Here is a 19,808-nt window from a genome sequence, read left to right on the forward strand (position 1 = left end):
TGAATGTATGTATAGTGTTCCCAGATGGGGCAAAATGACGTATATATACAAACCCCGGCTCTGCGGACCGGCGGGTGGGAGAAGAAATCGAATATCATCCTCATCCAGCATTCTCACCCTCTCACGCAGCCCGCACAGCCATCCTCCTTTCCAAATACCGCCTCGCATCCAGTTTCTCGGGTGTGTCCGGCCCGTTAAACACACAGAGCACGCGCATGCGCTCGTGGTACTCGAGATCGGGGAGGAGTTTGGGTGTGATGAGGAAATACCTGGTGGTTTATCCCAATTTTCCACAATCAGTACACTATCCGGCCCCTAAGTTGGAGACACGATGATACTCACTGGCTAGTCCCCATCTGACAAGCAGCCCTGACCATCTCGCCATGCACCATACGTTCATTGCGCGGGTCCATGCCCTGGTTGATCTCGTCGACAACGCGGAAGGGCGTGTGGGAGAGGCTTTGGAGGGCCATTAAATAGAGGATTGTTGAGACGGAGCGTTCCTATGGGGGAGAAGGAGAGGAGTGAGGATATTTTGTGGGATGGTGTGGGGAGAGGGAGAGTACTTACACCGCCGGATTGGCGTTGGCCTGTTAGTTGATTAAGACGCTCTGTGTCTCTGTAAAGAGTGGGGGAAGATGAGCAAACCCAGATGATTCGGGGTTCACATCTCCAAGGCTTTGCGCGCAGCGTACCTGAACTTGACAAGGATGTCGATGCCCCATTTATCGTAATCCTCGTGTGTGGCTACAGGGATTCAAAAAGGAACAAACGTCGTCTCAGATATAGCTAAATGCGTCGCGAATGGGGCACAGGATATCCCTCATGACCTGAAAAACGACATCGACATACAGAGCTTGACTTCCCCAGCGCACCCAATCTCTGTTGAACGTTCAGTGGCAGATATCCAAAAGTCAGTAGCTGTCAATGAAGGACCCATCCTACCCTTTTATCCACACATACTCTCAAAAGCCGTCGCAAAACCAGCACTAATCCTCTCAACAAGCGCACGCAATTCCGGCTCCCACTTATTCTGGAAAAGGAACGTGTCAGTAAAATCTTACACGGGAAACATCAAAAACGGGTAATCCTGCTCAGCGCCACTTATTGTGTCTCACCTTAATCCGCTGAATCTGGGCAGTCCGCTCGTTCAACTTCCCCGCGTCCGTATCAAGTTTCTGGCGGAGTCTTTCTAACTACACATCGTCAATGCAATGAGCAACGTCCCAAAGTCATGCACCCAATACAGCACCATCTGGGAGCACAAACCTCAGCACTTCGCCGCTCAAACTCCTCAATGATCCCAGCATCGGTCTGGTTGATCGTGTCGGCGCGCGCTTGTTGCTCTGCTAGGAGCTGCTCTAGGGCGTCTACGTCCAGGTCGGCGTACTGCGTGTCCCAACAAGAAAAGGGGGAAAAACAGAATGCAAAAGCCATGGCCGTGTCAGATAGCAGCGATGCGAGGTAAATGAGAGATAAGCACGCGAAAGCCCCCCCCCCCCCCCCCCCAATACTCCAAAGATTGGAGGATGGGAACAACGCGGCATCATGAGTCGGCCCTTTTCAACTGACCAATTGAGCACATACCGTCTCGTACATCTCTGCAGTGATAGTACCCGAATGTTTGTCCATCGCCGCTTTCCACTCGGCTTTTACGTCGTCGCGGCGGGTTACTATCGCTTTGAACGCCGTCTGGGCTGCAGGATAGGAAGACGAAACGATAAGGGGACCACCCCTTCCGTGATGTCAATGTTGAGTGATTGATTTTCCTTACCATCATCCATCTCCAGTTTCGCAGCCTCCTTCTCCTGCATCGCGTCCGCGATGTCGCGGTCACCCTGCAGGATCTGAGCGGAGAGGGTCATCTGTCGCAGGTCGGCGAGGGTGCGTTTGAGGAAGATATCTGCGGCTTCTTTGTACGCTTTCTATGTTCGTCAAGACAGAATACAACGTGAATGTCATTCTCTGCCGTTGCACGGTGTATGGAGTTGTTGACCGTACAGTACCTCCAATTCAACAGCAATCCCCGCCCTTCTAAGCGCCAGCTTGCGAATCTCCTTCTTCGTGCTCGCCTCCTCCTCCTCCGACGAGGCCGGCGCGGTGTCATCCATGTTCTTCAACCTCATTTCGAGGATTTCTATTCATGAAAGCGCAAAGTGTACGTGTGTCAGGCGGGAGAAAAGGCAGAAACAGAAACACGCATTTTGAGCCGTGTGGCGAAGAGGAATACGCACCCAGATCCGCCTTAGCATTGTCATACTTCTTCCTCTGCTGATGAATCTCCTTCTTGCGCTCGTTCAGCGCCGTCTTATCAGCCCGGAGCTTCGCGTCCTGCGCCCTGACCTTGTCGTCGTCCGCGCGGATGGCCGTGATGCGGCGTTGTACGTCTTCCAGTTGAGTATGCACCTGGTCGAGTTCTTGTTCTAGGGCCGCTTTTAAGCTCATATCGACTGAACTCTGCAGGAACCTCGCTGGCCGCATTTTGGACGCGTTCACTGAGGAGGTCCCGTACGCGCGTCTGATGGCATATCGCATCGGGCCAGAGATATACGTCCCGACGCTCGTGCGATCCTCGAGTAGGCGATGATTCGCTAAAGGGATCTCCTTTGCTGCCACGGGTATCATATGTATGTTGGCGCTTGCGCATAAAGCATGCAGAACATCTGGCGGGCCCTCAATGTAATCCGGAATGGTGCCTTCGAAGCCGCAGCGTTGCAGTTCTTCCTTCGTGTGAGGCGGGGTTTTCAGCACATTGTCCGCCATCATTACGATGTTGATCCGCATTTTCCGCTTATCGATCATTTCGTCGGCGAATGTATCGTAGTCTTTCTTTGTCAATGTAACAAACATCAACATGTTGCCCCTGCCCAGGCAAGTCTCCACTGCCTCCGAATAGCGCGGGTCCTTGACATTGATCTCTAATACGACGGGTTCGTAGACCTTCTTCTCAAAGAGGCCCTGATTGTCCCTAAGCCACATGATCGCATCATAGACATCTTTTGCCTCCCTCTTTATAAGCTCAAGCTTCTGGTTCCGCACCGAGTCAAAGTTCTCCAACTCAGACATCTTGCGATCTCTCTGCGTGCGGAGGTGCTGGGCCTCTCTACACAAATCAGTGTTCGCTTGCCGGATGGTGTCTGATTTCTCGGCGAGTTTGCGGAGTTCCTGGTTCTTGCCCTCGATCCGCGCGCTCAGCTCCGCCAGTTCGCCGCCAACCTCGCCTTGGGTTTCGCCGTCCTCGCTCAGGATCCCGCTTTCGATCAGCGCTGTTTCGAGTTGCCTGACTTTGGCCTGTGTCTGGGCGATCTTGGTCACCTGTTCCTGGCGTTTCTTTCGGTGCTCCTCCTCCCTCCTGCGAATGAGAGACAGTTGGCTGTAGAGGTCGTTGGTTTCGGTCTCGGCTGCGTCCAGCGCGTCGTTGCGGCCTTTGACGCCGTTCGTGAGCATTTCGGAGTATTCGCGGGTGTATTCTTTGACCTTGTCTTTTAGTTCCCGCAACTCCTCTTTCTTCTCGTCCTGTTGCGCAAGCAGAGGTGCCGTTCTGTTCTCGACCTCTCGGAAAGCTATTCTCAGCTGCTTCCACTTCTCGTGCGCTCCGTAAGCCTCTGCGCGGAGCTGGACGTATTTGACTTGCGGGATCTTTGTCTCAATGATGGCGATGTTTCTGAGCACCTCCTCCCGCTCCCTGAACCGTTCCACGTCTCGTTGCATAAGAGCATGTCTCCTCTCCAGGTTCTCAAACTCGGCCCTCGTGGTCGCCGCGGACGCTTCCAGCTTCTTCTCCTCATTCCTCATGCTCACAAGCTCCGCATGCCATTCGGACAGTTTAGCATTTCCAGCCGACCGCTCCGTCTCGCGCAACAACTCAGGCGGGTTCATCTGCGCAAACTCGGAGACTTTCTCTTGCGGCAGGAACGAGCACAGATTGTCGACTTGCACGTGCATAGACGCCATCTTCTCCTTGACGTTCTTCTCCGTCGAGTGCTCACCGTTCAATTTCCACATGTTGGCGTTCGCGGTGCCCTTCTTGAAGATACGGCGAACGATGACGTTCCTTCCTTTCCCACGACCCTTCAACTCGATCTCGATGTAGGCTTTCTCCTGCCCGTCTTTGATAAAGTCCTGTAGCGACTTTTGCCTGCCGAGCGCATCTGGTCTTCCAGCTAGCCCGAGAGCGATGGCACACACCAGGGAACTTTTGCCCGTGCCGTTTGGACCGATGATCATGTTGAGATTGGGGCCTGGTCTGAACTCCACGGCGTCGTATGTGATGAAGTTCTTTAACTTTATCCGTACGATTGCTCCAACGGGATATCTGGAACCAATAAGGTTGGATGAGAATGGCTCAGAAAGGCTGCCCAGCATGGATATCCATGTCAAATCCACTTACGTAGGTTCCTGTCCTTGAACCCGCTCTTCGTTCTCGTCATGGCCGTCATCGAGTCTCTGACGCTTGACCGGGCGATCATCTTTCCTTCTACCCCCACGTCGACTCGGAGGACCCCCGTCCTCCTCTTCCTCTTCCTCGTCTTCTATCTCTTCCTCATCATTCCCCTCTTGCTCCTCATCTGGAAGCTCCTCGTCCTCGTCTCCCTGTCCATGCTCTTCCTCGCCCCGGGAACTTCTGACAGGCTTGGCGGCAACGACAGACCTCCTACTACTCCGCAGCCTGACGGCGGGGTTTGCCTCCACCATACTAGCCTATGGGGAGGGTCAGGGGTGGTGGAATGTCTCTGAGCTATCAGGGGCAAATGGTCGCCTGAGCGTGGGGAAACTGGGCGCTGTCTGAATGCAATTGCAAGCCACGGACGGACGGACAACATCAATGGAAATCGCAGGCGTGTCCGAACGCAGGTGGCTCACAGTTCCGCCAGAAGTCCCTCTCTCACAGACGGACACTCGCGCGCAGACCCGCCCCTCGTCCCTCCCTCAACGTCAATCTAATGGAAACCGTGGGCTAGTCTCTACGTTGGACTTGACAGTAGTGATGGTGAGAGCGGCGGAGGTCTGTCTTTTGCCTCTAGATGACGTGAGAATAATGAAGGACGCTCCCGATGTGCATGTGGATATCTACCAGTCTTCGCCCATCCCATATTACTGTACGTTTGATGACGAGAGTACGTTATGGTTGCGCATATGGCCTACGTAGCTTTGCGGCAGCGGTAATGGAAGGTTGATATACCCTTCCGGCGGACATTCGGCCTGGATACGCAGCCGCTTTTCCATTCCGAGCTGTGTTCCCTGCTCTTCACGTTTCCCTTTCCCTTCTCTGCTCCCTGCTCTTCGCACCACTCCCATTCCCTGCTCCCGGAGATTATAAATAGTGTGACTTCCCTCATGCCCTCCCCTGCTCGCCGGCAGATCAACACCAGTTATCATCGTATCCTAGTTCTTGCCCCATCGCACAGCTTCATAAATAGAAATGAGTTGAAACGCTATGGCCTCCATTGGAGATCTACCGGAGTTCCCGAATGGCACGTACATTCCGGGAGCGAAGGATCTTGCCGAGATACTCCGGTTAGCCGCTATACAGTGCCCCCCTGTCTAGCGTAGTCTGATGGCCGTTGTAAAAGCATTTGTGAGCTCCACCTGTAGACGTTTTGTACATGCTTCTTCATGTACGTCCTTCGTGACGTTTGGAAGTATGATTTCACTGCTATACAAAATATAATGCTGGCTACGTCCCGCATGTTCGCTGAACAGGGTTTCTTCGAAAAAGACGTGGACGAAGCGGTTTTTGCAACGAGGCTCCGACTATCGCACATTCCAGCATCAGTATCTGTAGCCAGCTCGCTACCGGCCGAAACGCTCTCGGCATGCTCAACATCCGATGAGGAGGTGCCATGAGACTTCAGCATAGACATCGTTACACAACGCACGGGGTTTTGAAAAGGCATCCGTCTTAACAGGGCGAGTTAATAAGAATGCTCATAACACCCCAAAGATTTTTATGCCCTGTGTGGCCCCCCAATGGAGATCTATTCAGGTTCCCTTGTTGAGATACTTCGACGGCCGCTATCCATTGCCCGCCTATCTAGAGCCTAGCCTAGTGAGGATGGCCAGTGTAAGCGCATCTTGAGTCTCACGTGTAGACAGTTTCAACACCTTCGCCGCTGAGAGCTATCGCGAGGGCGTGTAGCTATGGGACGGCCTCCAACACCCGGGGTGCATCATACAGGGCCTCAGCGTCGCTTATGCGACCGTACAACGTGTTCCATATCTCCGACATGCGCGCACGCACCGTACTTGCTTTGCCCGACATCGTTTCGCTCGACACAAGCATATCGGGTCCAGTGTCATCGTATGTTATCATGCGGTACGTTTGCCCAAACTCGAGCCATACGGACATGTTGTGGAAGATTCTGTCGTTCATCCGGGAAAGTCGATAGTCCCGATACAGATCCAGCATCTGCGTGACGTACCACTGGTAGTCTTCGCTGTACCTGGAGTCTAAGCAGGTCCTTGCTCATAACCATGAACGTCATGGAGTCCACCACTTGGGCCCGCTCTGTCTCGGGCAGAAGCTTTAAGGACTCGATAGACATGCCCTAACGCTGGAAGGCACATGGCTAGAGAAGCGCGAGCTATACACCCTATCCCCTAAGTCGGCCTCAACGTCACGGTCCAGCTGGTCGTCGAGGTTTAGGTTTAGTCGGGCGATATGGAAGGAATGGAGCAACGTGGTACCCGCTATATTGTATACAGGGCCGCTCTGCAGCAGAGATGGTGTTCATGTGAGCGTGTGTCGAAGTCGTTCGTCCCTTCCTTACCGTTTTCGCCTTGCAGTTTTTGCAGTTTCACCGATCGTTATCCCTTTGACCGTAGCAGCGCTTCCAAGGCGCCATACAAGGCAACGAACGCGTGACGCTAGTACGTAGGAATGAAGTGGCTTAGCATGTGGACCGACTCCGACCCTAAGGTGCTCCCCCCCCCCCCCCCCCCCCGGGATACTAAGATCTGGGAGCAGATAATAGCCAGGTAAGATATTGACGGCTTCCAGCTTCTGGATTTTCGGGGGGAGTTGATCACTCCTTCGAAGCCCTGCCGTACTGAAATGCCACTCAGGCAATGGTCGTCCCGGTCTGCTCAGAACGCCGACGTTGTGTTCGCTCTTCTCTGCCGCTTTTATCACCGCGTTCGTCGCTGTAGCTACTCCACAGGATGGCTGAGTGTTCGACGGCAATCGCCCCGGTCCGCTATCCGAGCAAAGTGCCGCAAACGAAAGGCAGAGATCAGCTTCAGCCGCATTCCGTTTATATTCCCTCTCTGTTTTCAAGCTTTGTCAGATTGCATTGCACGTTACAGCCTTACGTAGAATTGCTGCTATTACACCATCTCTTTCCCCATCCCTCTCGCATCGTAGTCGTCATCATCGCGCTGTGTTTTGCTAACGGGTCCCTGGTGTGCAGACGATAACGCTGTGAACCTCTCGTGCCTCTCCCTGACGTGAGACCGACAAAGTTGATGATGCTGCGACCTACAAGATCTACTTGGAGATCTTCGATGGCTGGGTTTGGGCTGGTGAGGCGGGATGATATGCTTTCAGGACAAACGGCAGGCCCGGGATGGGGACAGACAGGTTTCGGATGGACGCCCTGCTTGGTTTCTAGTCACAGATATCCTATATATGTAAGAGTGTAGTGCCAGTTGTGAGAATGACTGGATCATGGCTTCCGTTGGCTCGGCCTCCTGACGATACTCCGATGTGGATTGGGGAGTAACTCTGTTTGCATGGGCAGGTCGGGAGACCCGCATAGGTTTCATATGATCTTCACTTGCTACTGCCCGTGTATCCTATAGACGGCATTGAATTCTGTGAGCGCACATCAACTGCGGACCACGTTGACATTGAGACCTTCACACGCTACATACATACACAGAACCTGGTGAAACGGAACCTCATGTCACGGAAGTCGAGGCAAGCGGCTCCTTTACTACGATTTGTCGAAACCAAAAGCAGTAATATGGCGTCGATCTACCAATTAGTATTCTTTCTATTAGCCGGCTCCGACGGGGGGCTAGCTATTCGTGTTACGCCGGATCGTGACAGCCCCCCGTTGGAGCCTGCTAATAGAAAGAAAACTAATCTTGAACTGCCGCTTCGGATCCGAATTCTTGGGATGAACGATCCTTCCTCTTGCTCGTGAAGATTGGGTTCAATACATGATGACAGCCGCGCGCCTACTCCTCGTCTTCACTCTCGTCGCCGGCCCCAACATCAAGGGTCCAAAGTTCGGTATTGTCGCTCCCTTGAGGGTTTGGGCCTTTGACCACCGGCGTGAATCCAGGGAGGTCGGTCAGGCATCGAGCAATGATATCCGCTTGCAAATCGTCTTGCGAAGCGAAGGGGCTTGTGGTAGGTGATGCCGTCTGTGACGCCATCAGGAAAAATCACAAATGGCGCAATACGTTCGAGCGCTCGTCGTCTGTGACCGCGCAGAAGACTCTCGCTTGATGCGCCTTTCCGTCGTGATCAATGTACAGAAACACCCACCCCCTGGACCCGATGAGGGCCCCGAAAACCCCCGCGTTCTGCTTGCCAGCTGACTTCCGGCCGCATGTACCATCGCCATGTAAGCCACCACCTGTAGCGACTCTTTTTTTCCCGCGATGTCTGCTCCCGCGTTTTTTGCTTGAATGATCAGGATTGAATTGGCAACCGCAGGGTTGGGCTCCTCTCCCCAACCAAAGACGTAGTCCATGTCTCCCAATAAAGTTGTTCCTATATCGAGGTTGTGCTGCGAGACACTGATGTCCCCATAAAAGCAGAGGTTGCATGCGGTTGTCGATCCGGTGGTGGGAGAGTACATCTCTGCGGCTTCGAACGAGAGTGTCCACAAACGAACGGGTAAGGGCCTCAGAACCCACATCGAACCATTTTTCTAGGCGTCTCCAAGTTTCTTTGAACGTATCGGAGAGCTGAACAGCTTTGACAGGGTTGATCTTATCAAGGTCCCAGTTGTTGAAGTTCCACACATTGTGTGCGCTGACGTTGATGCCTGCTACTTTGCGGATATCTTGTGATGTAGCGGAAGAGACTTGAACTACTGTCGCTTTGTCGAGTTCGAGAGCACTCAGAAACTCCTTCATATCTTTGTGTTCCAGATTTTTGGAGAGGGTGGCCGTATCCCAGGCCCTTACTATGGACCTGGCGTTCTTCAATCTTTTTGCGGCGACCACCATTTCGAATTCGGTGCTGGAAGGCAAGTGCGGAAGTAGTGGTTGGGGTTCAGCAGGCAGTGCAGTACCGTCGTGCTTCTGAAAGTGCAACTGATAGATCTCACGGTGGTTAATGATAGGTGGTTCTGTGGTTGGGAGGCCGAGTTACAGTACGTATTTAACAAACTTGTCTGCGTTGGTAAGTCAATCACATGATTCACATCCTATTTTGATTAGTTGAATTTGTCCGGGATACCATGGCCCACGTTCTTGGTAACGAATACATTGGGGGTAACGCCTGTTGGCTCGAGGATGCAGCAGTCGTCGAGTTGCTCGAGTTGCAATCCGTAAGCGTTTTCCATCGCCCATGACTTCGATGGAGGCAAACCACCGCCGCAGCGCCGCAATCACCCTGCCTCAGCTCGGGTACGATGTGCTGCTGCAAATACTAACACGCCTCTCGCCCGTCGCCCTTGGCCGGTTAGCGCAAACCTGCCAAGAAATGTCGGGTCTGACGCGCGATGAGACCCTGTGGATGCGACTCTGCGAGGCGGATTTCCGGGTGATGCCTTCGCAGACATTCCGCAACTTCGGGTGGAAGACGCTCTATTCGCGCCTCGCTCACCCGGCTGTCTTCACCTGGGGTGAATCGCAGAGCGGCGTTCGGGCTGGTCCTATAAACGTTCCTGGCCGGGTGGCTACCCTCAACCACAGCGGCATCAGCCAAATCTGCTGTCTGGGCTGGTCGATGCTGGCCTTATCCCGCGATGGGCGGGCTTACCTTTGGGGCACCCTGAATCCAGAAGGCGGCTGGGATTCAGACGGCAGTTGGAACGGCCGAAGCACACGTCCCTTTCCCTTTCCGACGGAGGTCGACACCGGCCTTCAATTTCCGGGGGACAGGATCGCCCAGATTGCGGGGTCTCGCGGCTTTGGAGTTCTCCGAATGGACTCGGGGAACGTGCTGGCCCTGACCGAGATGGAGTCTGCCAAAGGCTTGAAGGTGCTCTCGCAGCAGCACACGACGGAATTGGGGCGGGTGACGCGGGTCGCGGCCGGCTGGACCCACGCTCTGGCGCTCACCGACCGAAACAAGATCCTCGAGTGGCATGCGGGGCGTAACTATTCGTTCGATCTCAAGGTCAACGACGACCACGACTGGGTTGGGGTGGCAGGAGGGGAGGGTTTTACAGTGGGTTTGACGCGAGCGGGGGACGTTTATAAATGGCAGGATGGTCACGACAGCCGGCCGGTTCTCGACACAGAGATCAGCGGGCGTGGGTACACTCACATCTCAGCAGCGTTCCGCCACCATGCCCTCTTCCGCCGCGGTAAGAAAGGCGATCCCTCAAAGGTCAGCGTATTCTCGACGGCGGAAGGCAAATACTCCCCCGTATCGCTCCCCGACGACGCACCCGCTGGCGATCAGATTGTCGAGATATCCTTTGGCGACTGGCACGCCGCCATACTTACTCAACAGGGCCATGTATACACGTGGGGCGGAGATGGCGGTGGTCAACTTGGCCAAGGGACGCACCGTCAAAACGTGTTATCGCCAAAACTTGTCGAACAGCTCAGAGACGATGGTTGGTTTGTCTTCCAGATAGCGTGCGGCGGGTGGCACACTGCTTGCCTGGCCGTCAGATTGCAGTAGGGAGGTTGATTCATATCTTAGGTAGTTCGCATCTCTGCGAAGACATCGATCCCGGGTAGGCTATGTTGTGTAGGAGAATTAGCAGTTGACGTAGTTCTCTTGGCAGGTCGCTGATATCACATTGACGAACAAGCAATACGTGGCTGTCGCGGCGGGCCCCCAAACAGCCCGGGTATGCAAAAACCTTCGAACCACTGTGTGCAGTTGCAGATCACGAATGGCAGAACTTAGAAACGGTACTCGATTCACGGGGAAACCTATCACTGATCGACGATACCCTTGAAGTACTCAACCAACCCAATATATCCATTGGGCCGAACGCAGGGCCGAACGACTACGACCAAGTTGCCGCGCACGTCGTAGGACTTGTAAAGTGACTCATTATCCACAACAGCGCCATCCCTCATGCTTGTATGGTTGGACGGAAGAACAGCTACATGGTGGACAGCCGGGGCACTGTTGGCTCGCACGGCGCGGCAACCCCTGGGACCTCATTGTTCCTTTCATTCTGGGTAGTTTATCAAGAGGCTTCTACACTCCGCATGCATGCGTGAAACCGGGAACCGTTGGGACCTCTGCCTTGAACTCCTTAGAGCCTTCAACCGAACATCAGCCTGGAAGGGGTTACTTCAGCCATGTGCAATCAACCTAGAATTGTACCTCTGAGACGTGCTATTTGGCACCAGAGACAGAAGTCCCCATCCTTGCGCTTGGTGCAAGCGGCTCCTGAGTCGGACGTCCGTTTGCTTGGACGCATGATGCAGTATCTGCGCAAAAGCAGCGGTCACAAGCTCCTCTCGACAGTCTCCAGCAACGCCGTCCGCTCGCAGCATATTACAGGCCCTCCTATGGAGGATAGGGGAGCACTCGAAACCCCGCCTTGCGAAACCGCCACCCCTTGCCAACCGGACGCACTGTCTCGATACCGCTCTCTTCTGTCGAAACCACCAGATATTGACTGTCTGTGGGACGCCTATCTCGCCGTAAAGCGACAGAACGATCTGCACTCACAGCTCCTCCGAACGGACTTTCGTAAAGCGATGGTGCAAATCCATACTTCGACAGTCAATGAAAAAGCTGCGATGCTGCGAACACTGTTGGACGACATGCAAAAGAACGGGCTGCGACGCGGCGTCTTTGATTGGAATGTGTATATGAGGGCCTGTCTCCGCGAGAACCTGTACCGTCCTGCTTGCGACGCTTATGCAGACATGGTCGATGGCGGCGTTAAACCGAATGAAAGGACGTTCATCACCCTGATGCGCATGGCGGCAGAGAGAAACAATGGGGCGGATGCCGAGGCGTGGTTTGCGAAACTCACAGCGAGCGAGTTGAGAGTGGGGCCACGGCCGTACATGGAGCTGATTAAAGCGTACATCAACGAAGGATCGGAGAAGAAGATTGCGGAAGTGTTTCAGCAGATGCGAGACGCCGGAATTGTTGCTAAGTCTGCGGCGATCAGTATCATGTGTACGGAATGCATCGGCAAGAAAATGCTCCCGCCGTTCCAAATACTGCTAAGGGAGCTGTTCACTATCGATCCACCACTGGCGCGGGAGTCTTTTGACAGATGTATGAAAATCTGCGCAGATAAAGAAGACGAAGACCTTCTCAACCGCGTAGCATCCCTTCCCGAAACCCTTGGAACAAACGACGACGCTGCATGGTTCCACGCAGCTCAAATGAAGAACCGGATGCTTCAGGGAGACTTCGACGGGATGAAAGGCGAACTCATCAATGCGACAGCGTTAGGCTTTCGCCCTTCGACGGAGGACTTCAATTTCCTTCTCAACGCTTGTAACATGCACGACAAGGTATCCGCGGTCGAAGGGATTCTCAATCTCATGGGGATGATGGACGTGCCGTGGAACGAAGGGACGTACGCAGCACTCATACGGGGCCGCGCTCGGCTGGGCAATGTGGAGGCGGTAGAGGAGATTCTGACCATTGTGGAAGGTCCTTTACCGTTCACTGTAGCACAGCCAGCGCTGTCATTGTACAAGGATATTGGCGATGAAGGGAGGTGGCGAAACTGTTACAATCGGGTGGTTGGCGAGAAGCTTTCGGTCGATTACAAAGAAGTTCAAGCCTTGATTGCACTTCATCAAAGGCGTGGGAATCACTTCCTGTTGTGGGTAAAGGAGCTGATTAGCGGAGGCAGCTTAGATGCATCTAAGGCTACAAGGGTGCACCTCACGAAGCAGGTGCAACTTGCACAGCAGGACCAGGACATTGATGGATTGCGATGGATCCTTCGGCAATCTCGGAAACTCAACCAGCGGCTGAACGTGCCTGGGGTGACCGAACTGGCCTTGAAGCATATGGATCAAGATCTGATCGAACACTGTATTTACATTGCCGCGCACCACGAGGACTTCCCACCCTTGGAATTCGTCAACTTGGTACAAAAAAGCAGCCAGGTGACGCTCTCCGACGATGCCCTGAAACATATAAAATTGGCTTCCGTACGTCTCGCATCCAAGAGAGTGCTCGTTCCTGCCGTTATATCATACAAGCGGTCGCTTCCACCAACCGAGCGTCTTTCCACCCGGACACGGGACGTTGTGGTCTCAGCGCTCATCGTCGCGGACCTCGAAGGCGCTGTCAGATACCTCACAGTTTTCGGACCCGAATCGATCGGCACAGCCGAAATCCTCCACACGGCATTACGTAACGTTGCCTCGCGGGCGCAAAACGAACGCCCGCAAACGCTCGAATCCCTCTTAACGCTTCTCCTCGACTGGAATCGCTTACCACCCACACGCATCACCAATACTTCCCTCCGTTGGCTCGAGAAGCGCGGTGGGCTTAACCCGCGGCTCGCTCTTCGGACGCTGGCCGTCATGGAGGAGGCTGAGAAGGTCGATAAGGGCTTCGAGCCGAACGTCGGCACCTACCTTATTCTGTTACGTGTCTTCTCAGACGGAAAACACAAGAACCTGGAACGGAAACTGTGGGACCGAATGAGCAAGGCGCGACTAAAAATGAGAGTCGACCGTACCCTGCATACGACTGAGATACACGCCATTCTATCGGGGATGGAACCGAACAAGGTTCAGAAAGCCGCCGCGCGCCTCATCCAGGCGGAAAAGAGTGCCGGGTCGTTGTCGATGACCACCTACCTAGCACTCGTCAAAGCATATCTAGAACAAAACAATATCGATGGCGCTCGCAAAACTTTGGAAAAACTGCAACAACGCGGGGGACAGGATACAGTAGACATCTGGAACGCGATCCTGAACCACTGTCTCAAAAAAGACCTCCACACCCCGCTCAACGACACCCAACAGCGGATGAAGCGGTTAAAAATCCCGCTCAACGCCCTCTCGTACTCCATCCTCATCACCGCCGCCTGTCGACAAGGTCATCGGCGTCGCGCATATCGGTTGCATTACGAGATGGTACAGGTGAATATGGAGGCTAGCGAGCAGCATATGGACACGCTGCTTGAAGCCCGCGCGAATGACACGGATATCGATGCGATGACGAAACTATACCTTGCGGCGCTCGACGGGGAGAAGAAGATCGAGCGGGCGACTTTGAATGCTGTTGCGGCCGCGTACGTGCGCGATGGGGACAAGGAATCCGTCAACGCCGTGTTGTCGGAGATGATGAGGCGTAAACTGGGTCCGGATGCCACGACGTACGAGCTGCTTTGCGAGGCTTATGGCGTAGCGGGCGATGTGGAGAATATGACGGCATCGTTGGCGAAATGTCTCCTTGCGAGACCGGTAGGGCCGTTCACGCTTTCGTTTTTGAATAGGGTTCTTGAGGCGCATGCGAATGTGGGCGATGGGCGTGGGGCTGAGCATTGGTTTCATGCCATTCCGGCTGCGGGATTGGTTCCTGATGCGCGGAGCTACAGGTTTGTGACGCAGGCGTTTGCGAAAGAGGGGAATATGGTCAAGGTTCAAGAATACTGGACCACAGCGGTGGACGTTACCCCGCCCGCGGTGGACTCGTCAACATTATGCAAGATCATTGAATGTTTCCTGATGGGCAATCACATCGAACACGCTCGCACCGCCCCGATCACACTCAAAAACGCCCAGCCCCTCCTCACCGTGGACGTCTACAACACCTTTCTCGCCCACTGGGCCTCCCGCTCCCTCACACAAGTCTCCGACCTCACGCACGCGATGCACACCAACAACGTCCTCCCCAACGGCACCACCTGGCTGCATCTCATGTCCGCCCTCTGTCATTCCCACCGGTACGTCGAAGCCTGGCGGGTCTGGACGGCCGTGCAGGCCCGGTTGGCCAAGACGCCTGTCCCGCGGGCGGATATGATCACAGCCCCGGAGCTTGCGCCGCATTGGAGTGTGTATGAGGACACGAGCCGCGCGGAACTGACGCGGGTTTATGGTGGGCTGGCGCTGCTGGCGTTGGAGAGGTGTGAGGCGATGGGTCGGGTGGAGGATGCGTGGGAGGTGTGGCGGGAGTTGATGAGGCGGTCTGAGCTTGGGGAGGATTGTGCTGCTGCTGATGGGGACTCGCCGTACGCCACTGAGGAGCATCTCGCCGCATTGGTTACCTGTCTCGAAAGTCATAACCATGATGCTTTTGGTCTCGTTTTCGAGCGTTCAGATAAGCATGTCACGGTGACAGAGGGTGTGGATGCGCACGCTACACATCCAGTTGCGGGATGCAAGGGCGGAGATGGGTACGCCAGACCTAGGCCGGGATGTCTGACCTTCACGAAGCTGGCGCAGATGGGCGCGCGGAGACGTAATGGCCAAGCTTGTGTCGACATTATGGATACGGTGATCGAAGAGAATGGGGAGTGGATGCATCGGAGGATGAAGAGAAAGTATCCGAAGATTTATGAGGAGATTGATCGCGCGGTCCAGGCGTGGTATGAGGTGCTTGATGATGAGGATGGTTGTTGAACGAACTACTACCGCTCGAGTCGCTTTGGTCGCCTCGGAGGCAAGCCAAGAGCCCGTGAGCCCTCGTTGACATGTAGATATATTTAGGCTGGTTTTGCATGTATATTCGTCGAGAAGCAGATCTATCTATACGTGTGTAAATACGAAAATCATCTTTACAACCCACATCGCTTTCATCTGCCGTTACGGAAAAACCGCCGACATTTCCCGCATGCAACCTGGATCTCACGCAGACGAAAACGGCCCCGTCCTCGACTCGCCCCCCACCCCGGGCGCCAAATACGCCCTCGCACACTTCCTCGCCTGCTCCCTCACCAAGACCGCCGGATCCTCTCTTGCCAACTTATCCGCCAACCTCCGTATCTGCTCCCTCCTCTTCACCATCCCCTCGTCCAAGTCCTTCTCCCTGAAACACCCCCCAATCCTCAACACCACATGCAACAAATTCAACCTGACCCCCGCATTGGGGTGCCGCGCGACGCGTTCGACGAGTTTATTCATGAACAGGTCCGATTTTGCGAGGTTGTGTGCGACGGATGCGGAGGCGATGAGGATGCGTTGGAAGGGGGTTAGAAGGTTTTCGAAGCCGGTTGTGGAGGAGGAGGAGGCGAAGGCGAGGGCGAGTTCGTGGGAGGGGTGGGGGTGGGAGAGGGGGAGGTGAAGGGTTGTGGGTTGTTCGGAGACCCTGTTGTGATTATCAGAAGGTTAGCGACTCTTTGTTTGACGGTTAAGTCCACAAGAGGGGATGCAAGCGACTTACCAGATTGAGATAGCCTCCACCGCACTAACCCTCCAAGCGGGATCCCTCAACAGCTCCAAATAACTCTCCAGCACCCCACACCTCCTCATAACCTCCCAGCACTCCTTCCCTCCCACGTTAACGATATCGCACAGCAACGGTAACGCAAACTGTCGAAGCGGGGACTTGCTTTTGATGAATGTTTGTAAGTGAGGTATGACGCCGGCGCGGACGGCGACGAGTTGTCGCGGTTTGGAAAGGCGACAGAAGTTGTAGAGGATGTTGACTAGTTGGTTTTGGGTGTCCTGTGGGTGTGAGAGGATCATAGATGAGCATACAACTCTCACACTGCATGCTTATGAGATGAAACCCCGAGACTTACAACGAAGAACGGAATCTCCCGATGCCCCAAAAGCTCACAAAGGACAGGAATCATCCCCGCCCGATCGAACGAGTCCAACGTCTCGGCCGACATGGATATATTCTTCAAGCATTTCAGCAGCGTGACGGTCGATTCCGGATCCGTTCGGCCCAGGGTGTTCACAAGAACTATATCACGTTCCAAATCAACAACCGCCCCCAATGCCATCAAAGCATGTGATAAAGCAACAGCCCATACCTCTCAAACAACTCTCCTCCGCCAACGCGTCCTTAATCTGCGCATCCGCCAACGACAGAGTCAAGAACACGTTCAGAATCTTCCGCATGTAAAGCGCGGCTTTGGGGTCCCTGTCGAGCGTTGTGAGTACCAGCAGGTTGGTGAGGTTGGGAATGAGGCTGTGGGAGACGAGGAGGAGGGAGAGGGATGTGCGGGATATGCCTGTCTGTTGACGATAATCAAGAAGATGTGCTGTTTAGACATTAACAGGTGGGGTATGACCAAAAACACGGATTCGTTACCTGCCCACAAATCCCCCCCAACCCCTCAACCGCACACCACACCACCTCCCTACACCCCTCATAATCCCCCGCCAACATCCTCAAAATCGTCGGTAAGGCTCCGCAAGCCACCGCCAATTTCGGATTGCCCACACAAACCCCCTCCAACAACCTCGCGGCCTGCACCCTCGTCCTCGGATCCCCTTTCCCGAAACTCGGGTGAATACACCGCATGACGACGGAAAGGCCGCCTAGTTGGCAGAGGGTTTCGGAGAATTCCGGGTGGTGCGCGTTGCAGGTGTTGAAGAGGATGAGGAGGTCGGCGGCGAGGGGGGTGGAGGTGTGGGGAAGCGAGCGGAGGAAGGTTATGAAGGGGGGGATGCCGTGCTGGGTTAGGAATAGTTTGGAGGAGGTGGGGTGGGATTGGACGATGGCTGCAAAGTCGCGACAGGCGGATGCAACGATGCTCGGCTCCGTAGAGGGTCTCAGACTCGCGATGAATCGTTGAGCAACGAGTGTATGTGCGTGCGTATGGTCATCGTGCTCGGGTATATCCCCCGTAAATGCTGCCAAATCTGTAGCGAACGTGAACGGATCTGGGTCATCCTCAATATCCAAAAAGTCTATCGCGTCCTGCACCCTCTCATTCGGGGGGATCAAGCTCAGATCACCGCCGGGGGTCACAAATGTCTTATCGACCTCCTGGCCGGTGAGATCAAACGCGCCCGCATAGTCCTCATCCTCGTTCGATTCGACAAAGGTGAGGTCGGACAGCATAGTGGTGTTTGTGGTGGATTTCGATTTCGTTGAGGACATTGTTCGGAGCTTTTCTGAGAAGACTGTTGATGAGATGTTTTTGAAGTCGGATTCCCATTCCGCGTCGTCCGAGTCTTCGACTTCGGCTAGGCTTAGAAGGGTTTGGGCGTCCTGTCTTAGTGTGCCTGATGCAACTCGTTGGTGTCGTGAGGCGCGATCCCCGTTTTCAGAACCGGACGATCGTCTATGGTCAACCGGCCTCGACGTCGCCGTCCTTTCCGCTATCCCACATCGCTCCTCATCCCCCGTTCCTGCCTTCCTCTCCCCCGCTTTCCTCGGATCCCCACCACTCTGCCCCCTCTTCCCCGCCCTCGCACCCACAATCAACGGATGCTTCAACAACCTCACAGCACTAATCCTCAAATTGGGATCTTTCTGAAAACACTCCAGCAAAAAATGGCGTAACAGCTGCGAGCAGTTCTCGGGTAGCGGCGGGTACTCATCGTGCACAACGCGGAAGAGGGCCGACATGGGTGCCAATTTGCTGTACGGCGGGTGCCCGTCCATCAGCTCGATGACCGTCGCGCCGACGCTCCACACATCCGACGCGGTGGTGGCCCCCGCAAGTTCAATGACTTCCGGCGCCATCCAATAAGGTGATCCAGCCACGGCGTTGGATGTAGCATTGACTTTACTAGCGATCCCGAAATCGGCGAGTTTGACGAGGCCGTCTTTTGTCGTGAGGATGTTTGCGCCTTTGATGTCGCGGTGGATGACGCCTTGTTCGTGGAGGTAGACGAGGCCGTCAAGGACTTGGGCGGTGTAGAAGGCGACGAGGCGTTCGGGGAAACGGCCGAATTTTTTGACGATGCTTGATAGGGAGCCATTTTCACAGAATCTGATGGGCGGGGGCAGAAGAAAAAGGCTTTAGCGACATCGGCCTTGCGCGTATGCAGAATCGAAGGATTCCGAGGTTTACTCCATGATGATGTTGAGGCACGACGACGTTTGCGAAAATCCGATGTACTCCACAATGTTGGGATGCTAGGGATGTGTTGAGAAACATCTCACTCAACCGACTATTCCAAACTGAAAGCAGCTGACCAGACGTTTCATACATGCAGCTCCTTCAACAAATCAATCTCAGCCTGCGCAAAGAAATCACATCAATACAAAGCATCCTGCTCAACCCCCACCGCAGTCCCTCGAACAAACCCCACCCACCCACCATAATCAACGTCAAATCACTCCTCGATATATCCACCGTCTTGATCTGCTTGATAGCGACCACTTCCCCCGAGACCATATTCAGGCCGGCGTAGACGGACCCGAAGGCGCCTTTGCCGAGGCAGTCGCCCAGCTGAAAGGTTTTGGCGCGTGATCGGGGGGGCATCGTTGTGGATCTCTTGAAAGGGAGTTCTGTTTAGGTTACCCAGGGGTGCTATGAGCATAAGGAGGACGTTAGGATGCTGTTGGAATAGTTGGGTTGAGTTGGGGAAAAGGCTATGGGAATGCTTACAATGCTATCACGGCGCCAATAGCAATCACGGGAGGATTCCGACGTCGACGTCGCCGTCGCATGTCACCTCACAAATGTCCCTGCTACGCAGTCAGCGCACCACCAAGGCCCTATGGTACGCTCAGAAAGTAGCCTGCAACATCCCTGCCGCCAAAAGGTCTGTCTTGTCCTGGGAATCTTGAGGAAGTCCTGACGCGTGGGAACTTTCGCCCA

General features: G+C 54.5%; 4 protein-coding genes across 4 annotated transcripts; 2 read left to right on the forward strand and 2 right to left on the reverse strand.

Moving 5' to 3' along the window:
* Window positions 1-24: 24 nt before the first annotated feature.
* On the reverse strand, window positions 25-4,870 carry EV422DRAFT_368077 (uncharacterized protein). The gene is made up of 13 exons (XM_053066702.1): window positions 4,391-4,870; window positions 2,235-4,315; window positions 2,007-2,137; window positions 1,775-1,925; window positions 1,588-1,697; window positions 1,270-1,389; window positions 1,119-1,196; window positions 964-1,033; window positions 853-882; window positions 696-747; window positions 571-619; window positions 343-503; window positions 25-269 (listed from the first exon to the last, which is right to left on the reverse strand). The coding sequence occupies exons 1-13, from the start codon at window positions 4,693-4,695 to the stop codon at window positions 122-124; spliced, it is 3,486 nt and encodes a 1,161-aa protein (XP_052927787.1). The 5' UTR covers window positions 4,696-4,870; the 3' UTR covers window positions 25-121.
* Window positions 4,871-9,477: 4,607 nt separating this feature from the next.
* On the forward strand, window positions 9,478-11,158 carry EV422DRAFT_368442 (regulator of chromosome condensation 1/beta-lactamase-inhibitor protein II). Its single transcript, XM_053066706.1, has one exon. It carries the CDS (start codon window positions 9,527-9,529, stop codon window positions 10,811-10,813), a length of 1,287 nt encoding a protein of 428 aa, XP_052927788.1. The 5' UTR covers window positions 9,478-9,526; the 3' UTR covers window positions 10,814-11,158.
* A 413-nt stretch (window positions 11,159-11,571) lies between these two features.
* Window positions 11,572-15,702, forward strand: EV422DRAFT_565660 (uncharacterized protein; the record flags this gene model as incomplete). Its single annotated transcript, XM_053072345.1, has 1 exon — window positions 11,572-15,702. One exon carries the CDS (start codon window positions 11,572-11,574, stop codon window positions 15,700-15,702), a length of 4,131 nt encoding a protein of 1,376 aa, XP_052927789.1.
* A 160-nt stretch (window positions 15,703-15,862) lies between these two features.
* Window positions 15,863-19,800, reverse strand: EV422DRAFT_618547 (uncharacterized protein). The gene is made up of 9 exons (XM_053074041.1): window positions 19,596-19,800; window positions 19,305-19,517; window positions 19,195-19,224; window positions 19,056-19,120; window positions 17,342-18,974; window positions 17,061-17,265; window positions 16,824-16,990; window positions 16,463-16,746; window positions 15,863-16,387 (listed from the first exon to the last, which is right to left on the reverse strand). Exons 2-9 carry the CDS (start codon window positions 19,467-19,469, stop codon window positions 15,928-15,930), a joined length of 3,009 nt encoding a protein of 1,002 aa, XP_052927790.1. The 5' UTR covers window positions 19,470-19,517; window positions 19,596-19,800; the 3' UTR covers window positions 15,863-15,927.
* Window positions 19,801-19,808: the final 8 nt, after the last annotated feature.

Source organism: Fimicolochytrium jonesii (genome assembly GCF_025526975.1).
Source record: "Fimicolochytrium jonesii strain JEL569 chromosome Unknown EV422scaffold_5, whole genome shotgun sequence".
Lineage (NCBI taxonomy): Eukaryota > Fungi > Chytridiomycota > Chytridiomycetes > Spizellomycetales > Powellomycetaceae > Fimicolochytrium > Fimicolochytrium jonesii.

Excerpts from the sequence above, each read along its gene's own strand:
- EV422DRAFT_618547 (XM_053074041.1), bottom strand. The coding sequence starts at position 19,469 with ATGCCCCCCCGATCACGCGCCAAAACCTTTCAGCTGGGCGACTGCCTC. Across the intron at positions 19,121-19,194 it reads ATTTGTTGAAGGAGCTGCAT|CATCCCAACATTGTGGAGTA; the intron begins GTATGAAACGTC and ends ACACATCCCTAG. Across the intron at positions 17,266-17,341 it reads TGGGGGGGATTTGTGGGCAG|ACAGGCATATCCCGCACATC; the intron begins GTAACGAATCCG and ends TATCGTCAACAG.
- EV422DRAFT_368442 (XM_053066706.1), top strand. The coding sequence starts at position 9,527 with ATGACTTCGATGGAGGCAAACCACCGCCGCAGCGCCGCAATCACCCTG.
- EV422DRAFT_368077 (XM_053066702.1), bottom strand. The coding sequence starts at position 4,695 with ATGGTGGAGGCAAACCCCGCCGTCAGGCTGCGGAGTAGTAGGAGGTCT. Across the intron at positions 1,390-1,587 it reads CTGCAGAGATGTACGAGACG|TACGCCGACCTGGACGTAGA; the intron begins GTATGTGCTCAA and ends TGGGACACGCAG. Across the intron at positions 270-342 it reads TGTCAGATGGGGACTAGCCA|GTATTTCCTCATCACACCCA; the intron begins GTGAGTATCATC and ends ATAAACCACCAG.